The following is a 19,291-nucleotide window of genomic DNA, read 5'->3' on the forward strand; positions in this document are numbered from 1 at the left end:
AAATATGAATGTTTCCCGCAGAGAAATATTACAGAGAAGGCATGTTTTTCCTTGAAGTCCACTTAAAATGCTTCTTGCACTAGAAATAATGAAATAGTCAATGTATTTTTTACCCCTTGTGTGTTTTTCCTACACCTTGTCTCACATTTTTTTGTCGTCTCACATTTCTGCTACCTTGCATCACTGTGAATACTTGACCTTGCTACTTTCTATTTTTTAAAGAAATTATTACTTACATTCAACAAAGATGCATTAAAATAATCAAAAGTAACATTAAAGACATTTATGCTACAACAGATTTCCATTTTATATAAAAGCTGTTTTTACATTGATAATGATAAAACAATGTTTCTTGAGCAGCAAATCAGCATATTAGAATGATTTCTGAAGGATCATGTAACACTGAAGACTGTAGTAATTATCCTGAAAATTCAGCTTTGCATCCCAGGAAGAAACTACATTTTAAAATATATTCAAATAAAAAACAGTTATTTAAAATAGCAATAATATTTCACAATCCATGAGGCCATATATAACTATGTATAATTATATTATAGTATAGCATAAATAATACAATACTGTCAGTTTGATTTTAATTCAATTCACTTTGCAAGTCCAAGTTCCAATATGAAACAAACTGACAATACACATGTTGTAAGCACCAAAAAATATTAATCATCAGGAGTTCAACTAGGCTGAGATAAAAATATGTTGGATCAGCTATTCCAAACTGATGAGTCTAACTCGAAGACTAAAGCTAAGCTTGACATTCATCATAGCCACTGTCCAGCGTTAAGCACTTGTGATCTGGACATGGTGTGGCACGACACTGAAGTGAAAGATGCCCGATAATTCCCTGTTCCCCAGTGATCTATCAGTAATAAGCTTCTGTCTCTCACCTGTCATTGAATTCTCAGATGTGCTCAGCTGTTCCCTCAATTTGTCCACATCATCCGGATGGACCTGCTCAAATAGCGTGCTGCCAAACCATTCGGACTGCGGCTGGTTCAGAACGGGAGTGACAGAATCCGACACGTAGATAACCCGACCCGTCTCAGCCGCCACCACAAACAGGAAACCGTCTGCCGCCTCCAAGATCAAGTGCTTCAGTTCCTGTGACAGCAAACAGAGAGTTTAAATGACATCTAAAGGACTTTCAAGTGATATTTAGAAAGTCAGAATTTCTTTTGGTTGTTTTTGTGCATTTTGTTACACAAAACGGGTAAGGTATATGTTACATACGGCAAAAACACGGTATATTTTGTATTCCTGTAAAGCCTGACATATAAAATAGCAGTCTGAAAAAACATAATTTGAATGCATAGAACAGTTTATTTCAAAATTTAAAACAAAAAGTTTGCATGTGTGTTTTTTGCCTTGAGCATCATATTTGAAACATCATAGCTAATATAATATAAGATGTAAGGAGAATATGGAACTCATACTCAAATATAAGTAAAAACTAATTTACTAATTAACTAATTTAAATAAAATTTAATTTAAAACATTAACATATTGTTATAACTCTTAAAAAAAAAAAGAGTTAACAAAAACTATAATAATAATAATAATAATTAATAAAAACATTTGTTTTTATATAAAAATACAAAGAAACTATACACTATAATTATAACTATACTATAATTATGATTAAGCATATCAGAACTTCAAAAATTAGCTTTGTTAAAATTATATTAATAAAATAACAGATTTATTGTATATTACACAATGTATAATAGTTACTACTTCCATTATTATACAAAAAACCTATCATTTTATATAACTGTTATATATAATAATAATAATAATGATGATGTATAATAATATAATAATAGCAATTACTACTATCATTATTAGAAACAAAAACTCATCATTTAGATACAAAAAAATCATTTTATATATTTGTTATATATATATATATATATATATATATATATATATATATATATATATATATATAAACAGTAGTCAACATTTGAAGTGGATCAAAAAAGTTCAAAGACAACTAAAGAAAGATTTTGATCCACTTCAAATGTTGACTACTGTGTGTGCGTGCATATGTGCGTGTATATATATATATATATATATATATATATATAAACATAAGGAGAATATGGAACTCATACTCAAATATGAGTGAAAAAAAAAAACTTATTTAAAACTGAGAAAAAAAAAATACATTTGGTGCAGATGTTGATATTTTTATGGCCAAAAGGGTAAGATTCTGATAGCTTGTAATGTAAAGCAATAAGATCTTTATAACAGTATAAGAGACCACTTACATAAATCCATATAAGCATCAGTCACTCCGTCTTGAAAAATGTCTTGTCTTGATAATTGAACACTTAGTTTAATGATCAAAGCTCTGTAGTTTTAAAAAATGCAGTGCAGTGCAATGATGATTGAGAGATAAATGTTACTCAAAAGACTGATCATATTTGATACTCACATTTTAACATGATTTTTCTAAAAACCTAAAACCTAAATTGGAATAGATTGTGTGCAACAGGTTTTTCAGCAAAGTTTTGATCATTAGAGTCCTCAGAAATTTGCATATCAAACATAATCAGTGTTGGGGAAAGTTACTTTTAAAATTAAATGCATTACAATGCATTATGTTACTTTTGCATTCCTTTTTGTCACCTAGGCTGGGATTGCTTTTTTGTTTTTTTTAATAACAAAAATGTCAAAAATTATATTTTTGGTAAATGTAAGGGCCCTTTCACACCTGAAAGGAAATTAATAAGCCCCAAGCTCAGTGCCTTCTGATTTCTCTCAACACAACAACAGGAAAGGTTTCAGTAAATAAATTGAAAAAGTAACTTGGGTCTTATTTTAAAAAGTAACTCAGATTTTTGATTGTAGAATTAAAAATATAGTTACTTTACTAATTACTTTTAAAAAGTAATCTGATTATATAACTAGCATATAAATGTTGGTGTTCGATTTTAAAGACATTTTTGTCGTCTGAATGTTCATTGTAAAAATCCCTTTTGTATAATCGAATGTTTCAGGCAAGTGATTTCCCACCTGTTCAGTGAGGAAGGAGGGTTTGTAAGCGCCGTCAGTCGATGTGTTCCCAGTTCCCCTCATGGACTTCATGTGCGAGACAGCCATGCGCAGGATGGTGAGTTTGTCTGGTTTCCTCGCTAGCGCGCTGCAGGTGGGCACCATGTCCGACAGCTCTGTGATGTACTGGGTCATCTTATTACGCCGGCGACGCTCAATCTCACTGTGGTTCTCTCTGGATGAAGAAAGGAACAATACTGCCATCATTAGCATGCAATGAGAGACGCACAGCACTTCCACAACTACAGACCACAGGTACTGAATGATTACAATTAAGGATATCCAAACTTCACAAATTTAGTTGTTAAAATTATATTGATATAACAATAATTTATTGTATATTATTATGTATAATACTAATAATAAGAGTAATAATAACAACTACTGCCACCATTTATATATAAAAGTGTTTTTCCTTTAATTGCCAATGTAACCTTTTTACACCACAGACTGAAAATTAAGCATTGCTTGGTAATTGTTTCACCTAATATGGTATAATCTAATTGTGCACTTAATTTAAAAGCTTACTGCTGACAGCATTTCAACCCAATTCATGTCAACCAGTTTAACAGAAGGATTGCATTAACAAGACGAACTTGTTCTGACATAGTTTAACTCTGAGTTCTTCATATTTTACTAGTTTCTAAACTATAGCGAACAAATTGTGATAATGTGAGAAATGTTGAAGGTGTCTGAATATATTTTGGTTTGACTGTTTGTGTACATTTAACATATATAAACTTAAACAATAATGAAAGCAATAATAATGATTAAAAACCAAATTATTTGTTCTAACATAAAAAGACAAAAATACACTATAAAAAATACAACTATACTATAATTACGATAAAACATATCAAAGATTCAAATTTAGTTTTTTTTAAATATATATATATATATATATATATATATATAACATAAAAAACATAATAGAAGTAATAAAATGGACTACTACTATCAATATTATTATTATTATTATTATCACTATTAATATAGATACAAAAACATACATTTTACTTATAAATAAAATATAATACAATACAATATATGCTGTTTTAATATATATAATATTTATATTAATATATTTAATATAATAATATATATTAATATTATATTAAAGAAAATGTATATACATATATATAGATAAATACTATTATTTTATCATTAGAATATATGTTAGTATTATATTTAAAATAATACTTTTATTAGAGATATAACAATAAAAATACTACAGTAACAGCAATAAAATAATTATTATTAGAACTATATGATTTTTTAATATAAAAATATAAGAATCTCTCTCTCTCTCCATGTCCTTGAACACCTTGAACAACACTATACAGTGTAAAAATAAAAACATTCTATGGTGTGTAGATCATTTCTGAGATCCTACTTTCACTTGTGAAATCACAATTGTGAAATTTCAATAATTACCACCTACCTACGTCTGCCCTTCCGTACTTATACGTATTCGATGTTGGCCTTGATTGATATACACATAATTATAAATTCTTGTACAGGAGGCCTTCAGGACTCTACTCTGAACATACAAAAATAAGCTTATTTGGCTCGTGCTTTCTTTTCAAGCTTGGAAAAACATTCCTTGGACTGATCTACTGTAACACCACTTCTTCACCTGAAACATTCAGTTAAAAAAAGTGCCAGAGAGGATAATTTAAGACTTCTTTACTTCGTTTCTGTGATTTAGCTCAGACTCCGGCAATAAACTTAACGCTGCCAGATGCGAACCAATCTTTTAAGCGGAAAATGCAAAACGATAAATCTTCGGAAGCCAGGCCGTTGTATTAGTCCACGGAGCGCAATGGCTCAAAGCAACGCGACAATTTCAGATGAGAGTGTCAGCTGAGGATAATTAAATACCCATTTAAGATTAGATCTAGACAGAGTCGTTCGTGTGAGGCCAAGGTGAGAGAACGAGGTCGGTCCTGATGGCGACAGGGGCCTGATTTCTAGCTATCCTGAGGGAACCTCCCCAAGACAGCCCTACCTGGCATAACGCTCCTTATCACCGGGAATCTGATCATCGTCATACCTGATGGGAGAGAGAAGAGATCGAGATAAGAAAAATAAGCCTGAAAATGTCACTTTTAGATTTTATGATTGTGGCTAAAATGAAGTGAACATGAGCTGTATTTATTATTATTATGCTGCATGGTTTGACTTACAGATAGTGTGTGAATATGGTAATATAATAATGGACTGAGAGCACTGGGTAATGAAAAACAAAAAAGACAAACTAAACAGTCTGAGGTGTCTGTATCCCAGGATATAAACTTTTTTGGCTACATAGCTTCATAAAAGTGCCTCTAAGCAGTATTTGTACATTTCAGTTGAGTTTTATTTTAATATAACTGATATATTATTATTATTATTATTTTTATTATTATTCAGTTTTATAATATATAAATATTCATATATTTATTTATTTATTTTTTAAATTTTTTTCTCTCTTTTTATTTTAATGTAGTTAATGTAGTTTAATGTAGGTTTTTTCATCTTTGATAGTTATTTTTCAGGGCTGTACAAGTATAAATATATACACATATAATTTTTTTAAAACATATACATGTATGTGTGTACTTACATATACATAATAAATATACACAGTTAACACATATAGTATGTAAGCAACTTATTTTGGATGCGATTAGTTACATTAATCGATTGACAGTCCTTTTTTTTTGTTTTTTGTTTTTTTTTAAATGTCTATATAGTTCTGATAAATTTTTAAAAGGTTATTTTGAAGGCACAGATATGTGAAAATAATATGATTCTTTTGCAACTTGTCAAAACTAACTTATTTATTTATGGTTTTAGTTTACATTAATAGCTCATTATATTCAAACATTGGCATTGCATTATAATGAAATAAATATCAAAACAAAGAGATTAAAAAAATATAGATTTGTAAGTATGCCACAAATCTGTTTGTCTTGTACATTTTACACAGCAAGACATTAAAAAGCCTGTATATCAATATATATCATGATGTTTAGCACGAAAGCTCACTAACAAATGAAAATGTCATTGCTTAATCATCCTCAAGTTGTTCCAAACCCATATGCTGTTGTTGTTTAATGCTTTTGGTTACTGATCACATACATTTTAGTCACAAAGTCCTAAACATATAGTGCATTGATTTGGACTCTTTTGAAGAAAGCAATGCTTTATCTTTGGAGCATATACTATCATTGTGTGCACTGTAAAAAGTTTTTTTTTTTTTTTTTTTTTTTTAGTTGAAACTAAAAGATTCTTGCAATTTCTTTGTAATTATTTGTGAAACTTGCTAGCTATTTCTGGGTGAAAATTGTTTAAAAAAATGTAAACACTACACATTTTCAGTGTATCATTCTATGTTGCATGCGGGTTTGGAACAACATAATGGTGATTAATTAATGACAGCAATTCTTTTTTTTTAGTGAGCAATTGCTCCAAGCAGGAGAGGAATTGCTGGAGTGTGTCCTGTAACTCCAGCAGGGGTCAGTGTCTCCATTCCAACGCTACAGCTAACAGAGAAGCATCTTTACCGTCAGGCGCAGAGTAACTATGGATACAGCTCCTTTAAAAGAACATGAACTGAAAGGAAACCATAAGTCGAGGGCAACAAAACATGAGCGATGTCTTGAAATGGCACAAACGCTGTGGCACAGCTGAAAGACACGGTCAAACAATAGAAAATATAAAAAAAGGGACATGATGCATGGTTTGATTGGTTTGTTTGGAAAGCGTGCAAACAATGGAAAAAGTTTGCCTTGAAAATTTGCTGGGTCCCTCTCCGTCCTCGTCATCGAAGTCCATCCTGAAAGAAGAAAACAAACACGCTCACAAACTGTTTTGAATTTGTATATAAGCAAGGCTGTTTTTGTTATATGTCTATTTTAGTATAATAAAAAAAATAGGTAAGAATTTTTATATAGAAGATGTATATATAGGCAGCTTATGCAACAGGAAAACTGCTTTACATACATCATAATGAACTTAAACAGAGAAGCTAATCAAAATAACTATTTTTAACCAACATCGTACAGAGAAAAGCCAATTAAACAAAACACAGATAACAGAAATTAATCATAAAGCTTAGAAAGCAGATTATTACTGTCAGTAACACTGAAACGTTTACATAAAATATGCTCAACATACTTGTAGAAACTATGCTGTCAAATAATAGAAAGTAGAACAAAGTTCTAGAACCATATTTTGCTGGATTTCTGATGTGAAGGACATCGCTTTTTATTATTGATGAATTAGAAACTGAGTATGAGAGAGGTTTTATAAAGTAGCAGAACAGAACCTCTCTGATGTGGTTGTGTGGGCAGGTGAAGTGTGTTTTCCATGGAAACCACCTCACAATATTCATGTGCACGGAATGAAAACACAGCACTTTAGAAAGACGATCACTGTTTCCACCGTAGGAGTAGTCAATTTAAACTAAGGTTTAAGAGGCTAAAAATGGGGTACCTCTTAAAGGGGTCATCGGATGCCCATTTTCCACAAGTTGATATGATTCTTTAGGGTCTTAATGAAAAATCTATAATATACTTTGGTTAAAAATTCTCAATGGTAGTGTAAAACAGCACCCTTTTTACCTTGCCAAAATCAGCTCTGCAAAAATCATCTCATTCTGGTTGAGGTTGCTTTAAATGCAAATGAGCTCTGCTCCCCCCGCCCCTCTCTTCTCTCTGTGGAGTGACGAGCCGCATTTAGCCGCTAAACTTGCTAACTAGCACATTATTAGGAAAGGCGATCGCAAAGATTCCTAAAAAAAAAAAAAAACCCTTATACTCACTTCTGCTGTAGGTGAAGCTGGATCACGAATGATTCACACGAACATAGACGGATATATGTAGATTGGGAGGCGCATTCCCTTCACAAACAAACGTAATCTACTGCATCTTCAGCAGCTCAGATGTCAGGAGTAAATGACGACCACTACGTTCATTATTACATCCAGCAACACAACACCTCAATCGCTCAATTCTTGTCTAACTTACATCCCTGCTCCGGCATCCAAACATGGAGGATGAACTGTTACAACTGTTCTGAGGTAAGACGCTCATGTCAATCAACTATTGTGGGAGCGGCCTCTGTTGGTGTGACGCAACAACGACAGGCATCTGAGAATGGCTTGATTTGAAAAAGGGGATATTATTTTTACAGATTAATTAAAAACCACTGCATGGATTTTTACCATTACATGGTAGATTTGTACATACACGGCCAACACACTTTAATGTTCAAACAACATGTAAAAGTGAACATAGCATCCGATGACCCCTTTAAATTATATTAGAGATCATTATCTATATGTGACCCTGGACCACAAAACCAGTCATAAGGGTCAGTTTTTTAAAACTGAGATTTATACATCATCTGAAAGATGAATAAATAAGCTTTCCATTGATTTATGGTTTGTTAGGATAGGACAATATTTGGACAATTACACAACTATTTGAAAATCTGGAATCTGAGGGTGCAAAAAAAAGATAGAGAAAATCTCCTACAAAGTTGAAGACTTTCTCCTCCAAATGAAGTTCTTAGCAATGCATATTGCTAATCAAAAATTACGTTTTGACATATTTATGGTAGGAAATTTACAAAATATCTTCATGGAACATGATCTTTACTTAATATCCTAATGATTTCTGTCATAAAAGAAAAATCAATCATTTTGACCTGCTCAATGTATTGTTGGTAGGGGTGTAACGATACATGCATTCATACCGAACCATCACGGTTATTATTTATTATGTAAAGTATAGCTTTGTACTTCAGTCACGTTCTAACAGTGACACAGTGAGGCGGGCGCCCTGATGTTTGGTTCACTGTGTTTTATTTTGATGAAGTACCAACGGCACTGTCAAGTTAGCAATGCTGGAAGCCTGGAACTGATATGTTTTGTGTTTGTGTGCACCAGCATGATTACTTCAACTTTCCTTATACCAGCAAAATCAACTTAAACACAAAACTACAAAGATGTCACTTTCTGCCGTTTGAGTTTCCTTTCTGTCACAAAACTGAACTGAAACTCCGCAAATATAGGCTACGTCACACTGTTTTTTCCCTTGTCTATCAGTTAACTAAATTAAATATATTTTATGTAAGTATTTATTCATTGTATGTATACATGTACTGCAGATTGTATAGCCTATATATGACATTAATTTGATATAATATTTAGTATTTTCACATGTAGTTGGGAAAAAATGTGATTCTACTACTACTGTTTAAAATAAATGAAAAGAAACCTAGCATAGTAGATTTGTTTTTTTTTTTCTGTTGCACCAAAATCATATCGAAACGTGACCCTCGAACCGAGGTATGTACCAAACCGTGATATCTGTGTACCGTTACACCCCTAACTGTTGGTTAATGCTACAAATATACTCATGCTACTTAAGCATTTGTGATACAGGACTTTCTCACTGTGTAGTTCAAAGAACCTTCTAGCATGGTGGTTCCTAGAGAACCAATTTCTTCCTCAGGCTGTTTTCCTGGTTGCATTCGCACCAGCAGCAAGAATTCTGAAGTGGCAGATAGTAACGTCTTTATTTGCGCCATTTACAAACGTCAACAACCGGTGAATGGAGGACAGTTATTGGACTGTTTTTGTTGTGTGTTGTGGGTTTTGTGATAAAAGAGACAGAATGTAAACACAATTTACACGACTAAAAGGGCATGAAAATCTGACTAAATCTCCTATGACACCTTGCAGTGTTGCATATCATCAAGGACGAGAAAAGAACACAACGCAGCTGACAACAGGTAGCTAAATGCCGTTATTGCTGTTTTCCATGTGCGTGGAGTAAATATTTCTACACTGCTTTATAAAAATGCCGAGTTGCTGGTGTTTCGTATGCATTGGCCAGTCAGCGTACACTTACAATGTAAACCCAAAATTGTGGCTTCAACTATAAAACTTTAAAATAATCTGTTACCTGGCTGCCTTCAAATTTTAGGTTTAGTCAACACAAATATCTAAGTTGTTGCTTAGTACAACTCAACATTTCAAGTTGACTAAACTTATTTGATTTGACTAAACCAGGTAACAAATTACTTTAAGTTGACTCATCAATTTTTTTTTCCCCTATCACTGACAGCTCCTATGCAACTATTTTAGAAGCTACTCTGAAGTAGGAACTAATTTAGTTCCCTAAAACCGAGTTCCTAGAACTTAATACACTCCCAGTTCCTGTGGTGCAGACACGCCAAAAGCGGGAACTTCTGCCATGGTTCTTCTGGAAATTAGGAAAATCCGGTGCAAAAGCTCCTTATCATTGTTTCCACAGTAGTTACTCTCTTAATAATGAATGAGCCAGGTATCAGCCATTTAGAAATGCAACTGAGAATGGTCATTTAAATTTGAAATATTTACGAAAAAACATAGATACATGTTAAAATCAAAAAATTATAATATATTATTATAATATACAATCTAAAAAAATGGTCATTTATTTTAGAATCAGACTACACTGATACTGATATACATGTATCAATGATTTATTAATGTTGTGGTGCATGCTGGGAACTGAAGTCCTGCCTACAACACAGCAGATGCCACTGCTACCAATTGAGACAAATTAGTTATGCTGCTATTGTAGCTCAAAAACTTTTTCAATGACAAAACAAATAAAGTGATACATAATAAGACCCAATGAAAACAAATGAGTGTTCCTTCATAATGGGCTCTGAGAGACAGTCATTTCATTTCATGAGCTTGTTAAAGCTGCGTTCAACTACAAACACTCCTGATTCATGATGTTTCCTGCTGTATGCATCACAGAACCTTCAATAGACTAACAAACATTTTTAAATAACACATCTGATGCAATAAGAAATTATGGAGAAAGAAATTACAAACGTATAAAGGAAAAAAACTATTAGTTATTAATGGGCTGTTAAAGAAAGAACAAAAAGGCCAAAACCTGAGTAATTTTAACCTGTGCACAGTTAAAAATTGGTAAATCTGACATTTCTTATTTACATTTTTTCATTTGCAAGACACCATATTGATCTGTAAAGTGTTATATTGAACAGACCATCTGAAATGATGAAAATAATATGCTGTTCAGCATAATTACTCACCCCGCTGATCTCCGTTTGCCTCCTCGCCCTGGCATGGTGCCCGCCATCCTGACCTGACCCGCACCCACCACAGCGCCTGGCATGGCTACTGGCCCTGGTAGATCCGTGCCCATTTCTAAAAGACCAAAAACATTTTCAGAATCAACCACAGACAACAGATGACCCCACAAATAAAATAAACATTAATACAATTTTAAAAAACAGTGAACAAATCAGCTTTTTTTTGTCAAACATATATTCATCTTATTAATTCACCATCAAAGCTAACAAAATTGCACTAATGCACTTTTATTGTACGCTACCTTTCAAAACCTTGGGGTCGGTAATATTTTTTAAATATTGGTGAAAGAAGTCTCTTATGGTCACCAAAGTTGCATTTATTTGATCAAAAATACATTGCCATTTAAAATAACTGCTTTCTGTGTGAATATATTTTAAAATGTAATTTATTCCTGCGATTCAAAGCTAAATTTTCAGCATCATTTCTCCAGTCTTCAGTGTCACACGATCTATCAGAAATCATTCTGATAAGCTGAGATACATTTTATTTTTCAGAATCTTTTGATAAATAAAACAGCATTTATTTGAAATAAAAATCAATGTATTTGTGCGTTTCTGCTCACAAAGCAAGGCAAAAATGCACCAAAAACCACTGCACTAATTAAACACAGCATAAGTATATGTAACACACATACACTAGCTCAGACTAACATCGCCAACAGCAGTTGGCTGAGAAAATAAACTCACTCTGACATGTTCAGCCCGATGATCGCAGAATCATATTAATATTTGATAAAGTCTGCCTTCCACTTCTTCTGTACTCTGGAGCTGAGCAGACCCTTTTGCTGAGTTCTCATTATTCATTTATGAGGTTTACAAACTTACACCTTATTTCAAACCTCGGTACAAATGAAGGTACAAGACAAACCACAATCCATAAAAGGAAATTACAAGACTACTATTCAAGGCTGTCATGATCATCAGATCTTTTGAGGAACGTTTATTTGTTCATCTCTCAATCGCCATTTTGAAACTACAGAGTTTTGATCACAAAACTAAGCTTTTAAATATCTTACAAAGACATATTATTGGGATATATAGAGTGACAATTGATATTTTTATGCACTTTATATTAGTAGTCTGTTATGCTGTTATAAAGATCTCACTGATTTACATTACAAGCTATCAGAATTTCATCTTACTTTTTGGCCTTATAAATATCAGCAACTGCACCAGATTACATATTTATGAGCTCCATATTCTCATTCTATCACAATATATGAGTCTGATGTATACGATATGATACAAAAAAAAAAAAAAAAAAAAAAAAACACTTATGGAAACTTTTTTGTCTAATGATTCAAACCTTTAGAATTTAAACTGTCATTTCATGTCAAGCTGTACAGTGTTACAATGTTTTTAGTGCTGCTCACCACATGCTTTAATATGGGAAAAAAAAGTATGAACCAGGGCTCTGCAGTGTCAACTGAAAACTACTGCGTGTGACTATGAAAAAAATATAGAAACGAAAGTTTCTACGTGTTTTTGCGATGAGGAGTAATGAGTCACAGACATATCTTACAAATCTTTTCATAAAGTGTAGAGAGAGTGTCAATAAGAGATTCATTGTGCAGTGTAGAAAGTTTCATTAACTGTAATGGAACTTTGTGAGATCGTGATGAACTAAGATGAGTGACAGCTTTTAAAGATTTTTTAAAGAGTTTAAGAGATATTAATTTAATACAACAGTTCAATAAACAAGAAGTTAATATTAAGAGACTTACATCTTCTGAATATAACACCATTGCCTGATTTTGCTCTATTTCATCATCAAAATTAGTCTGAAACAAGTCACAACTGAGCCGCTGCACATCTCCATTCAAACACAGCGGCGTTTCGTTTATGAATGAATGTGCGTTAAACAAATCTAGTGAGTCAATGGTTCAATTTCTCATTCATAAAGACAGCCACTTGCTTTATTCCAGAATGAATCAGCCGTTTGAACGAATCATATGAATGAATGATTCAGTAATTAAATCAGTGACTTGCCGCCACCTACTGGCGGATTTAGTTTCATTTTTAAAGTATCTTTTCAGTTATTTAAATCATTTAATATTTCTGTATTCAAAATGTTATATTAAAAACATTAATCTCAACATTATTTCATGAATTTGACTGCTCTCGTGCCACCTTTGAGCTTTATTAAACGTACAAAAATACTTTTTGATCCGATTTTTTGATTATTGATTAAAAGGTGCTCCTAAAATTTTGACTGTGCTCCTAAATTGAAAAGTAAGCCTAGAGCCCTGTGAAAATTCTTCAAAATATCTCCTTTAGACGCCTCACTGCTTTGAAGAACTTTCTAAAGCTCCCTCATCCGTTGTCATTCTGTCAGAAAGCCCTTGGGTCAAACTCATTAATCTGTCTCGTGGGACGGAGTGAAGGCTGGAAGACAGATAGGACGCTGCTGTCTCTCATTTTAAATCACGACTCAACAACTCACACGCTCCTCTCTCTCCCTCTCTTTTCTCTCCTCCGAATCACTCTAATGACCAGAGGCCCGTTTCCATTCAGATTTGCCCCAAAACAAAACATCCACACAGCACTTGGTACCGGGCCTTGTCCCATAGGATCGCATGTAATGTCTGAGCTCTTTACAAATGTGGACAGCACGTCTCATTTCGTGTTTTGTGTGAGAAGTGAACTCCATCGAGACAGAAACAGGCCAAATGAGCAAATTCTTTAATCAAAGTGTAAAGACAACCTTCCCAGAACACCACGCAGTCTTGGACCACAGCCTGTCTTTACGGATAAACTTGGATAAATTGACTCTTTGGAGGAATGATTCAGATCTGGATTATCAGGATTTGAGATTCAGCACAGGATTGTGGGTATGCGGTAGAAGCTCAGTCGATTTTGGTGTTTCAAGGGTTCTACAAACAATGCAATCAAACTACTGTTCAAACCTTCGGGTCAGCAAAACTTTATTCATCCTTTTTTTTAAGAAAAGATGCAATTGCTTAAAAATGTAGCTTGTCAGTGATTTAACGACTAAAAGCACATGACAACCGCATGCGATTTATCGTGCAGCCCTAATCCCTAGTAAAGAAATTTAGGTCTGGTTTCACAGACAGGGCTTAGCTTAGGGCTAGGACTAGGCCATAATTCAATTCAGATTTTTACATAATATTTATAAATATGCCTTAGAAAAATTACATTACTGGTGTGCATCTTGAGACAAAACAAGGGCACTGACATATTTCAAAATCAATCAGTGCAAGTTTCTTTCAGTTGAAACAGCTCAGACTTACATTTTAGTCGTGACCAGACTCAAGCCTTGTTTGTGAAACTGGGGGTTATAATGTTAAAACATATCGAATCAATGCCATTCTTTTGAATTGTCTTTTCAACAAAGAATCCTGAAAAGTAATATATTATGGCTTCCACAAAAATATAAAGCAGTACAACTGTTTTCAACATAATAATAATAAGAAATCTGTCTTAAGCAGCAAATCAGCATATTGGAATGATTTCTGAAGGATCATGTGACACTGAAGACTGGAGTAATGATGCTGAAAATTCAAATTTCCATCACAGGAATAAATTAAATGTTAAAGTATATTAAAATAAAAAGCAGTTATTTGAAATTGTAATAATATTTCATAATTTTACAGTTTTTACTGGATTTTTGATTAAATAAATGCAGCCTTGAAGAGCAAAAAAAAGCAAAAACACCAACCCCATGCAATCTATATCACAAACTGAAACTAAACATTCACAAACTAAACATCTGAAAACTAACTAGGCTGCTGGCAGACTTTGAAACCAACAATAAAGTGAGCCACTGCTAGTTTGTTAATTTATCAAACCAACATGGTCACTGGCTACTGAGGATATTTTTTAAATGGCCAAATATTAAGCTTATTAAGCAATTTTAGCTATAGTAAAAATAGAAAAATACTAAATCAAAAGCTTTTCACTGCAGACCTTGAAAGTCAAAAGTCGACAGTCCCCAAGTGAACTGATGTAATCAAGCACAGGACTGGCCATGAAGAAAATATTTTTAGGGCTGACATTTACACAGACTTACAACATATACCACATTAAATGGAAAAAAAAGTTTTGACAAGTTAATTTTTTGTATCATTTTGGAGACTTTCACTCCAATTCATTCCATTAGCACCACTCCATGAAAAAGACTAATCATTACAAATTACATAAAAACACAAATCTGCAAGTTTGCAGCCTTTTATGTTATTTTAGCTTCAGCAAACCATAGAAATGTAATTGAGAAACTGACTAGCAACTTCAGAATGGACTAGCAGACCATTTTATATAATTGCTAAAACTCTATAAAATCAGAAGCTGTGGCAGAATAAGATGGAACACAGCCATTCCAAACAAGAATGACGAAAAAACAAAGAATGGAAAATAACCTGTTTAGCAGTAAAGTACTTAGTCCCTATATTCTCCTCAAGCACTTAAAAGAGAGTGAAAGGAGCAATTCAGTGCGACTGAAGCAGTATAATCTCAGGGTGCCGATGAGGTCGAAGCGACACTTGGCACATTTCCACATTTCCAAAGAGTTTCTCAACTGAGTGCTTCCGAGCAGGAACGGTTCAGAAACCTACAAGTTTAAAGGAAGAACTATGATCTATTGAATTAACATCCTTTCTCTGATAGCACGCACATGTGAACAATGACTCTTCTCTTCTGGTCTATTGTTACGCAGCCAAAGAAAGTTCAGGCTGCCAAAATTTCTGGATATTTCAGACATGATGGTCAACAGAAAAATCGAAAGTATGCTTTAGTAAAGCATGTGTAATTGTCCTCAGTGACTTTTTTTCTTTATTCTCATTTCAAAAGCTTACATAGACCAACACAATGCTGGATTTCTTGACAGAAGTCCAATCACTTGCAAATGTTTCATGCAAGGATAGACACATCAGAATTAAATGGGCCATATAATGAAAATTTTCATTCTCAAAGAGTTCAACAAGCTATGAAAACATATTGTACCTTTCAAGACTCAGAATTTCTGTTTGCACAGCAAAAAGAGTCTTTACTAAAACTAACCAACAACTCGCTCTAAATGCAACTTTCTGAATTCAGGTAAACCAACAACTTCAACAGTGTTTACTGGGTCATTAGAAACTTGGTTTGCACACATAATGAAGAGGAAATATGAGTGATACTCATAAGACATAGCTTAACAAAGAGGCTGTTCTTGAAGGACAGAGTTGTGAATCTATATTGGACTTGGCAGCAAATGTGTAGCACATAAAATGCAAGTTAAAGTGCAGTGAAATAAAATGTGGCTCTGTTATTGCAGAGGGGTATTTATATAGATAAAACAACCTCTTAGACTCTACTGATATAAATGTGTGATCAAATATTTAACAGAAATCTCAATCAAGCCTTTCAGTTAAGCTATGTCTTTTAAATAAAAATGGATTCACTAAGACAAACTGCAATGTTATGTTGTAATTTAGTATCATTTATATACCGTTATACTATTTTGAACTTATTTTTCATTCTTATTTGCAGTTGCAAGTTAATTTTAAGAAAATGTAATTTTAGTCACATTTTTGCCATTATGAAATTTGCATTTATCATTTTGTAAATGTAAAATATTTCTACATAGCTTTAATTTATTTTTATTTAAGTTGTAGTCATTTTAGTACTTCAGCTTGACAATGCAATATTTCTACTTTTGCATAAGCTATTCATTTAATATTTATGTTTTATGTATTTTAACTTTATTTAAATTATCACAAGTTTTGTGAAGTGAATAGTTTTAATAGTTTTAGTTACCAATAACAACACTGATGTGCATTTAACCAAAAGTCCAGATTATTAATAACAAATGAATAGTATTACATTGTGAGACTCAACACTGTTAAACTAATATGTGATCCCGGACCACAAAACCAGTCATAAGGGTAAATTTTGTTCAGTTGAGATTTATACATCACCTGAAAGCTGAATATATAAGCTGTATGGTTTGTTAGGATAAGACAATATTTGGTTGAGATTTGGTTCGAAAATCTGGAATCCGAGTGTGCAAAAAAATCTAAATACTGAGAAAATCGCCTTTAAAGTTGTCCAAACTAAGTTCTTGCCAATGCATATTACTAATCAAAAATTAAGTTTTGATATATTTACAGTAGGAAATGTACAAAATATCTTCATGGAACATGATCTTTAACTAATATCCTAATGATTTTTGGCATTAGAGAAAAATCGATCATTTTGACCCATTCAATGTATTTTTGGATATTGCTACAAATATACCTGAGCTTACTTAGGACTGGTTTTGTGGTCCAGGGTCACATATTATAAAACAGGTAGTTCTGACTTTAAAATATTAAGCGGTCAATAAGCACACATCTGTAAAACATATCAGTTGAATGTGGTATAAACAGTACAGCAAATTCTACACACGTTTACTGCCAAACAGCATCATCAGATATCAATATCAGCCTTTCTCAAAGCCCAAATCAAACCGAGAAATAAAACCGAAAAAATAAAGTCAATCCCTTTAGCATCTGCTAGACTGTGTGCCACACCATATACCATATGCACACACAATTCCTTCTTAGCAATGCTACACTTCTGGTCGGTCCTGTTATCCGTCTCTGCTTTTAACAGAAAGGCTTCCTTCACAAACACAAGAGGTCAGCAAACAATCCGAACAGTTGCTAATCAACTGTGCCTGTAATCCCCATTCACAAACGCCTACTGCTATTTGTACGAAACACGTTCTTATCACGGCTGCGCTGCAACCAGGGCCTTTTGTTAAGCATTGTGGGCATAACGGTAAAAGTACAGATGGTCTACAGATTTGTTAAGCAAGTGAAATAAAAGCTAGCTGACTTTAAAACAAAGTGGCCTTCAGTTCAACTACAGTCATGTGACTCCACCCCAGAATGCTCTTGTGCATTTTAAAGCGTGCTTGGCAGCTCAGCGTGTCAACCAGGTGCTAATAACGCTCACATTCTTCATTCATTTCGACTCATTTGCATTTACAATGAGGTGGTGGGGAAGAAATTGCCCGCTGGGGGGAAAAGAGCGTTCGTGGAAGCAATGGAGTCGTGGAGCGTAATTTACTTTAGCAAGTGACTGAATAAACTAAGCAGCAGTCGGTTTCTGTGACATGCACAATCACCTCTGAACAATCACCAAGTCTGTTGCATAATTTTATTTTTTTTAAACATAGCATCAATTTAATCAGGCCAATTCTGGAAGCAGATAATATTGTGCTTTACTGTGTGTAAATATATCTGATGCACGGATTTCTAAGGCCTCTAAATGATAAAAATGATCAAACTTAGTGGGAAAAAAAGACAACTGTTGCACACAATCCACCACATGCTTTCTGTCGTCTAATCGATAGTTCATACTTTTTAGCAAGTAAAGCAACTATTATATTGCAAGATGAACATTTACTTGATTGAAGCAACTTACATTTACTGGATTACCTAAATGTTGCTTTTTAGAAAATGTTAGAAATGGGAGTATGAAATATGATCCATGAGGTTTTTGAGGCATTTAATTATAATTTAAATATAATCTTACTAAGTCATATTACCGGGAGATATAGAGTTATGTACGTACTCTGCTATACTACTACAAAGATCTCATTGATTTACATTATAAACTATCAGAAACTTATTTTACATTTTTTGGCCAAAAAAAAAAAACTACAAGTGCACCAAATTGCATATTTTTGCTCAGTTTGGGCCTCTGAAAAAAAAACTTGGTGTATTAAATAAATAAAATGTGCATTAAATAAATGGCTCCATTTAAAAAAAAAAAAAAAAGTCTGTAAAATCTCATTTATTTGATATTTCATTTCGGGCTACACAGAGTTATAATTTGATGCCTGATTTTACTTGAAGCGTGCCTTGTGGCTTCCCACCATTTCTGTATCTGTGCATCCTTGCTAATTTAACTATTTTTTACATTCAATTTTCATATATTTGAACTTCTACGTCCTTTTTGGTTGAGTTAACAAACATCTAAACATGACACCATTCTGTGATGACTAAAACAAACCACAGATGCCCACATAATCGTGACTCTGGAGGCAGGACAGCATTAAAACCTAAAACAGCTA

General features: G+C 33.2%; 1 protein-coding gene across 4 annotated transcripts in view; it reads right to left on the minus strand.

Annotated features, from left to right (window-relative positions):
- The window catches only part of arnt2 (aryl-hydrocarbon receptor nuclear translocator 2), a 99,140-nt gene that overhangs the window by 78,739 nt on the left and 1,110 nt on the right, over nucleotides 1-19,291 (minus strand). For 2 of the 4 annotated variants that reach the window (XM_051114416.1, XM_051114415.1), the window contains exons 2-6: nucleotides 11,173-11,287; nucleotides 6,842-6,889; nucleotides 5,078-5,122; nucleotides 3,031-3,244; nucleotides 900-1,113 (exon numbers count right to left, since the gene is read on the minus strand). In XM_051114416.1, coding sequence (XP_050970373.1) covers nucleotides 900-1,113; nucleotides 3,031-3,244; nucleotides 5,078-5,122; nucleotides 6,842-6,889; nucleotides 11,173-11,287 — 636 coding nt within the window. The remainder of the gene's footprint in view (nucleotides 1-899; nucleotides 1,114-3,030; nucleotides 3,245-5,077; nucleotides 5,123-6,841; nucleotides 6,890-11,172; nucleotides 11,288-19,291) is intronic. The other 2 variants (XM_051114418.1, XM_051114417.1) reach the window with 1 other exon arrangement.

Source organism: Labeo rohita, chromosome 7 (assembly GCF_022985175.1).
Source record: "Labeo rohita strain BAU-BD-2019 chromosome 7, IGBB_LRoh.1.0, whole genome shotgun sequence".
NCBI lineage: Eukaryota > Metazoa > Chordata > Actinopteri > Cypriniformes > Cyprinidae > Labeo > Labeo rohita.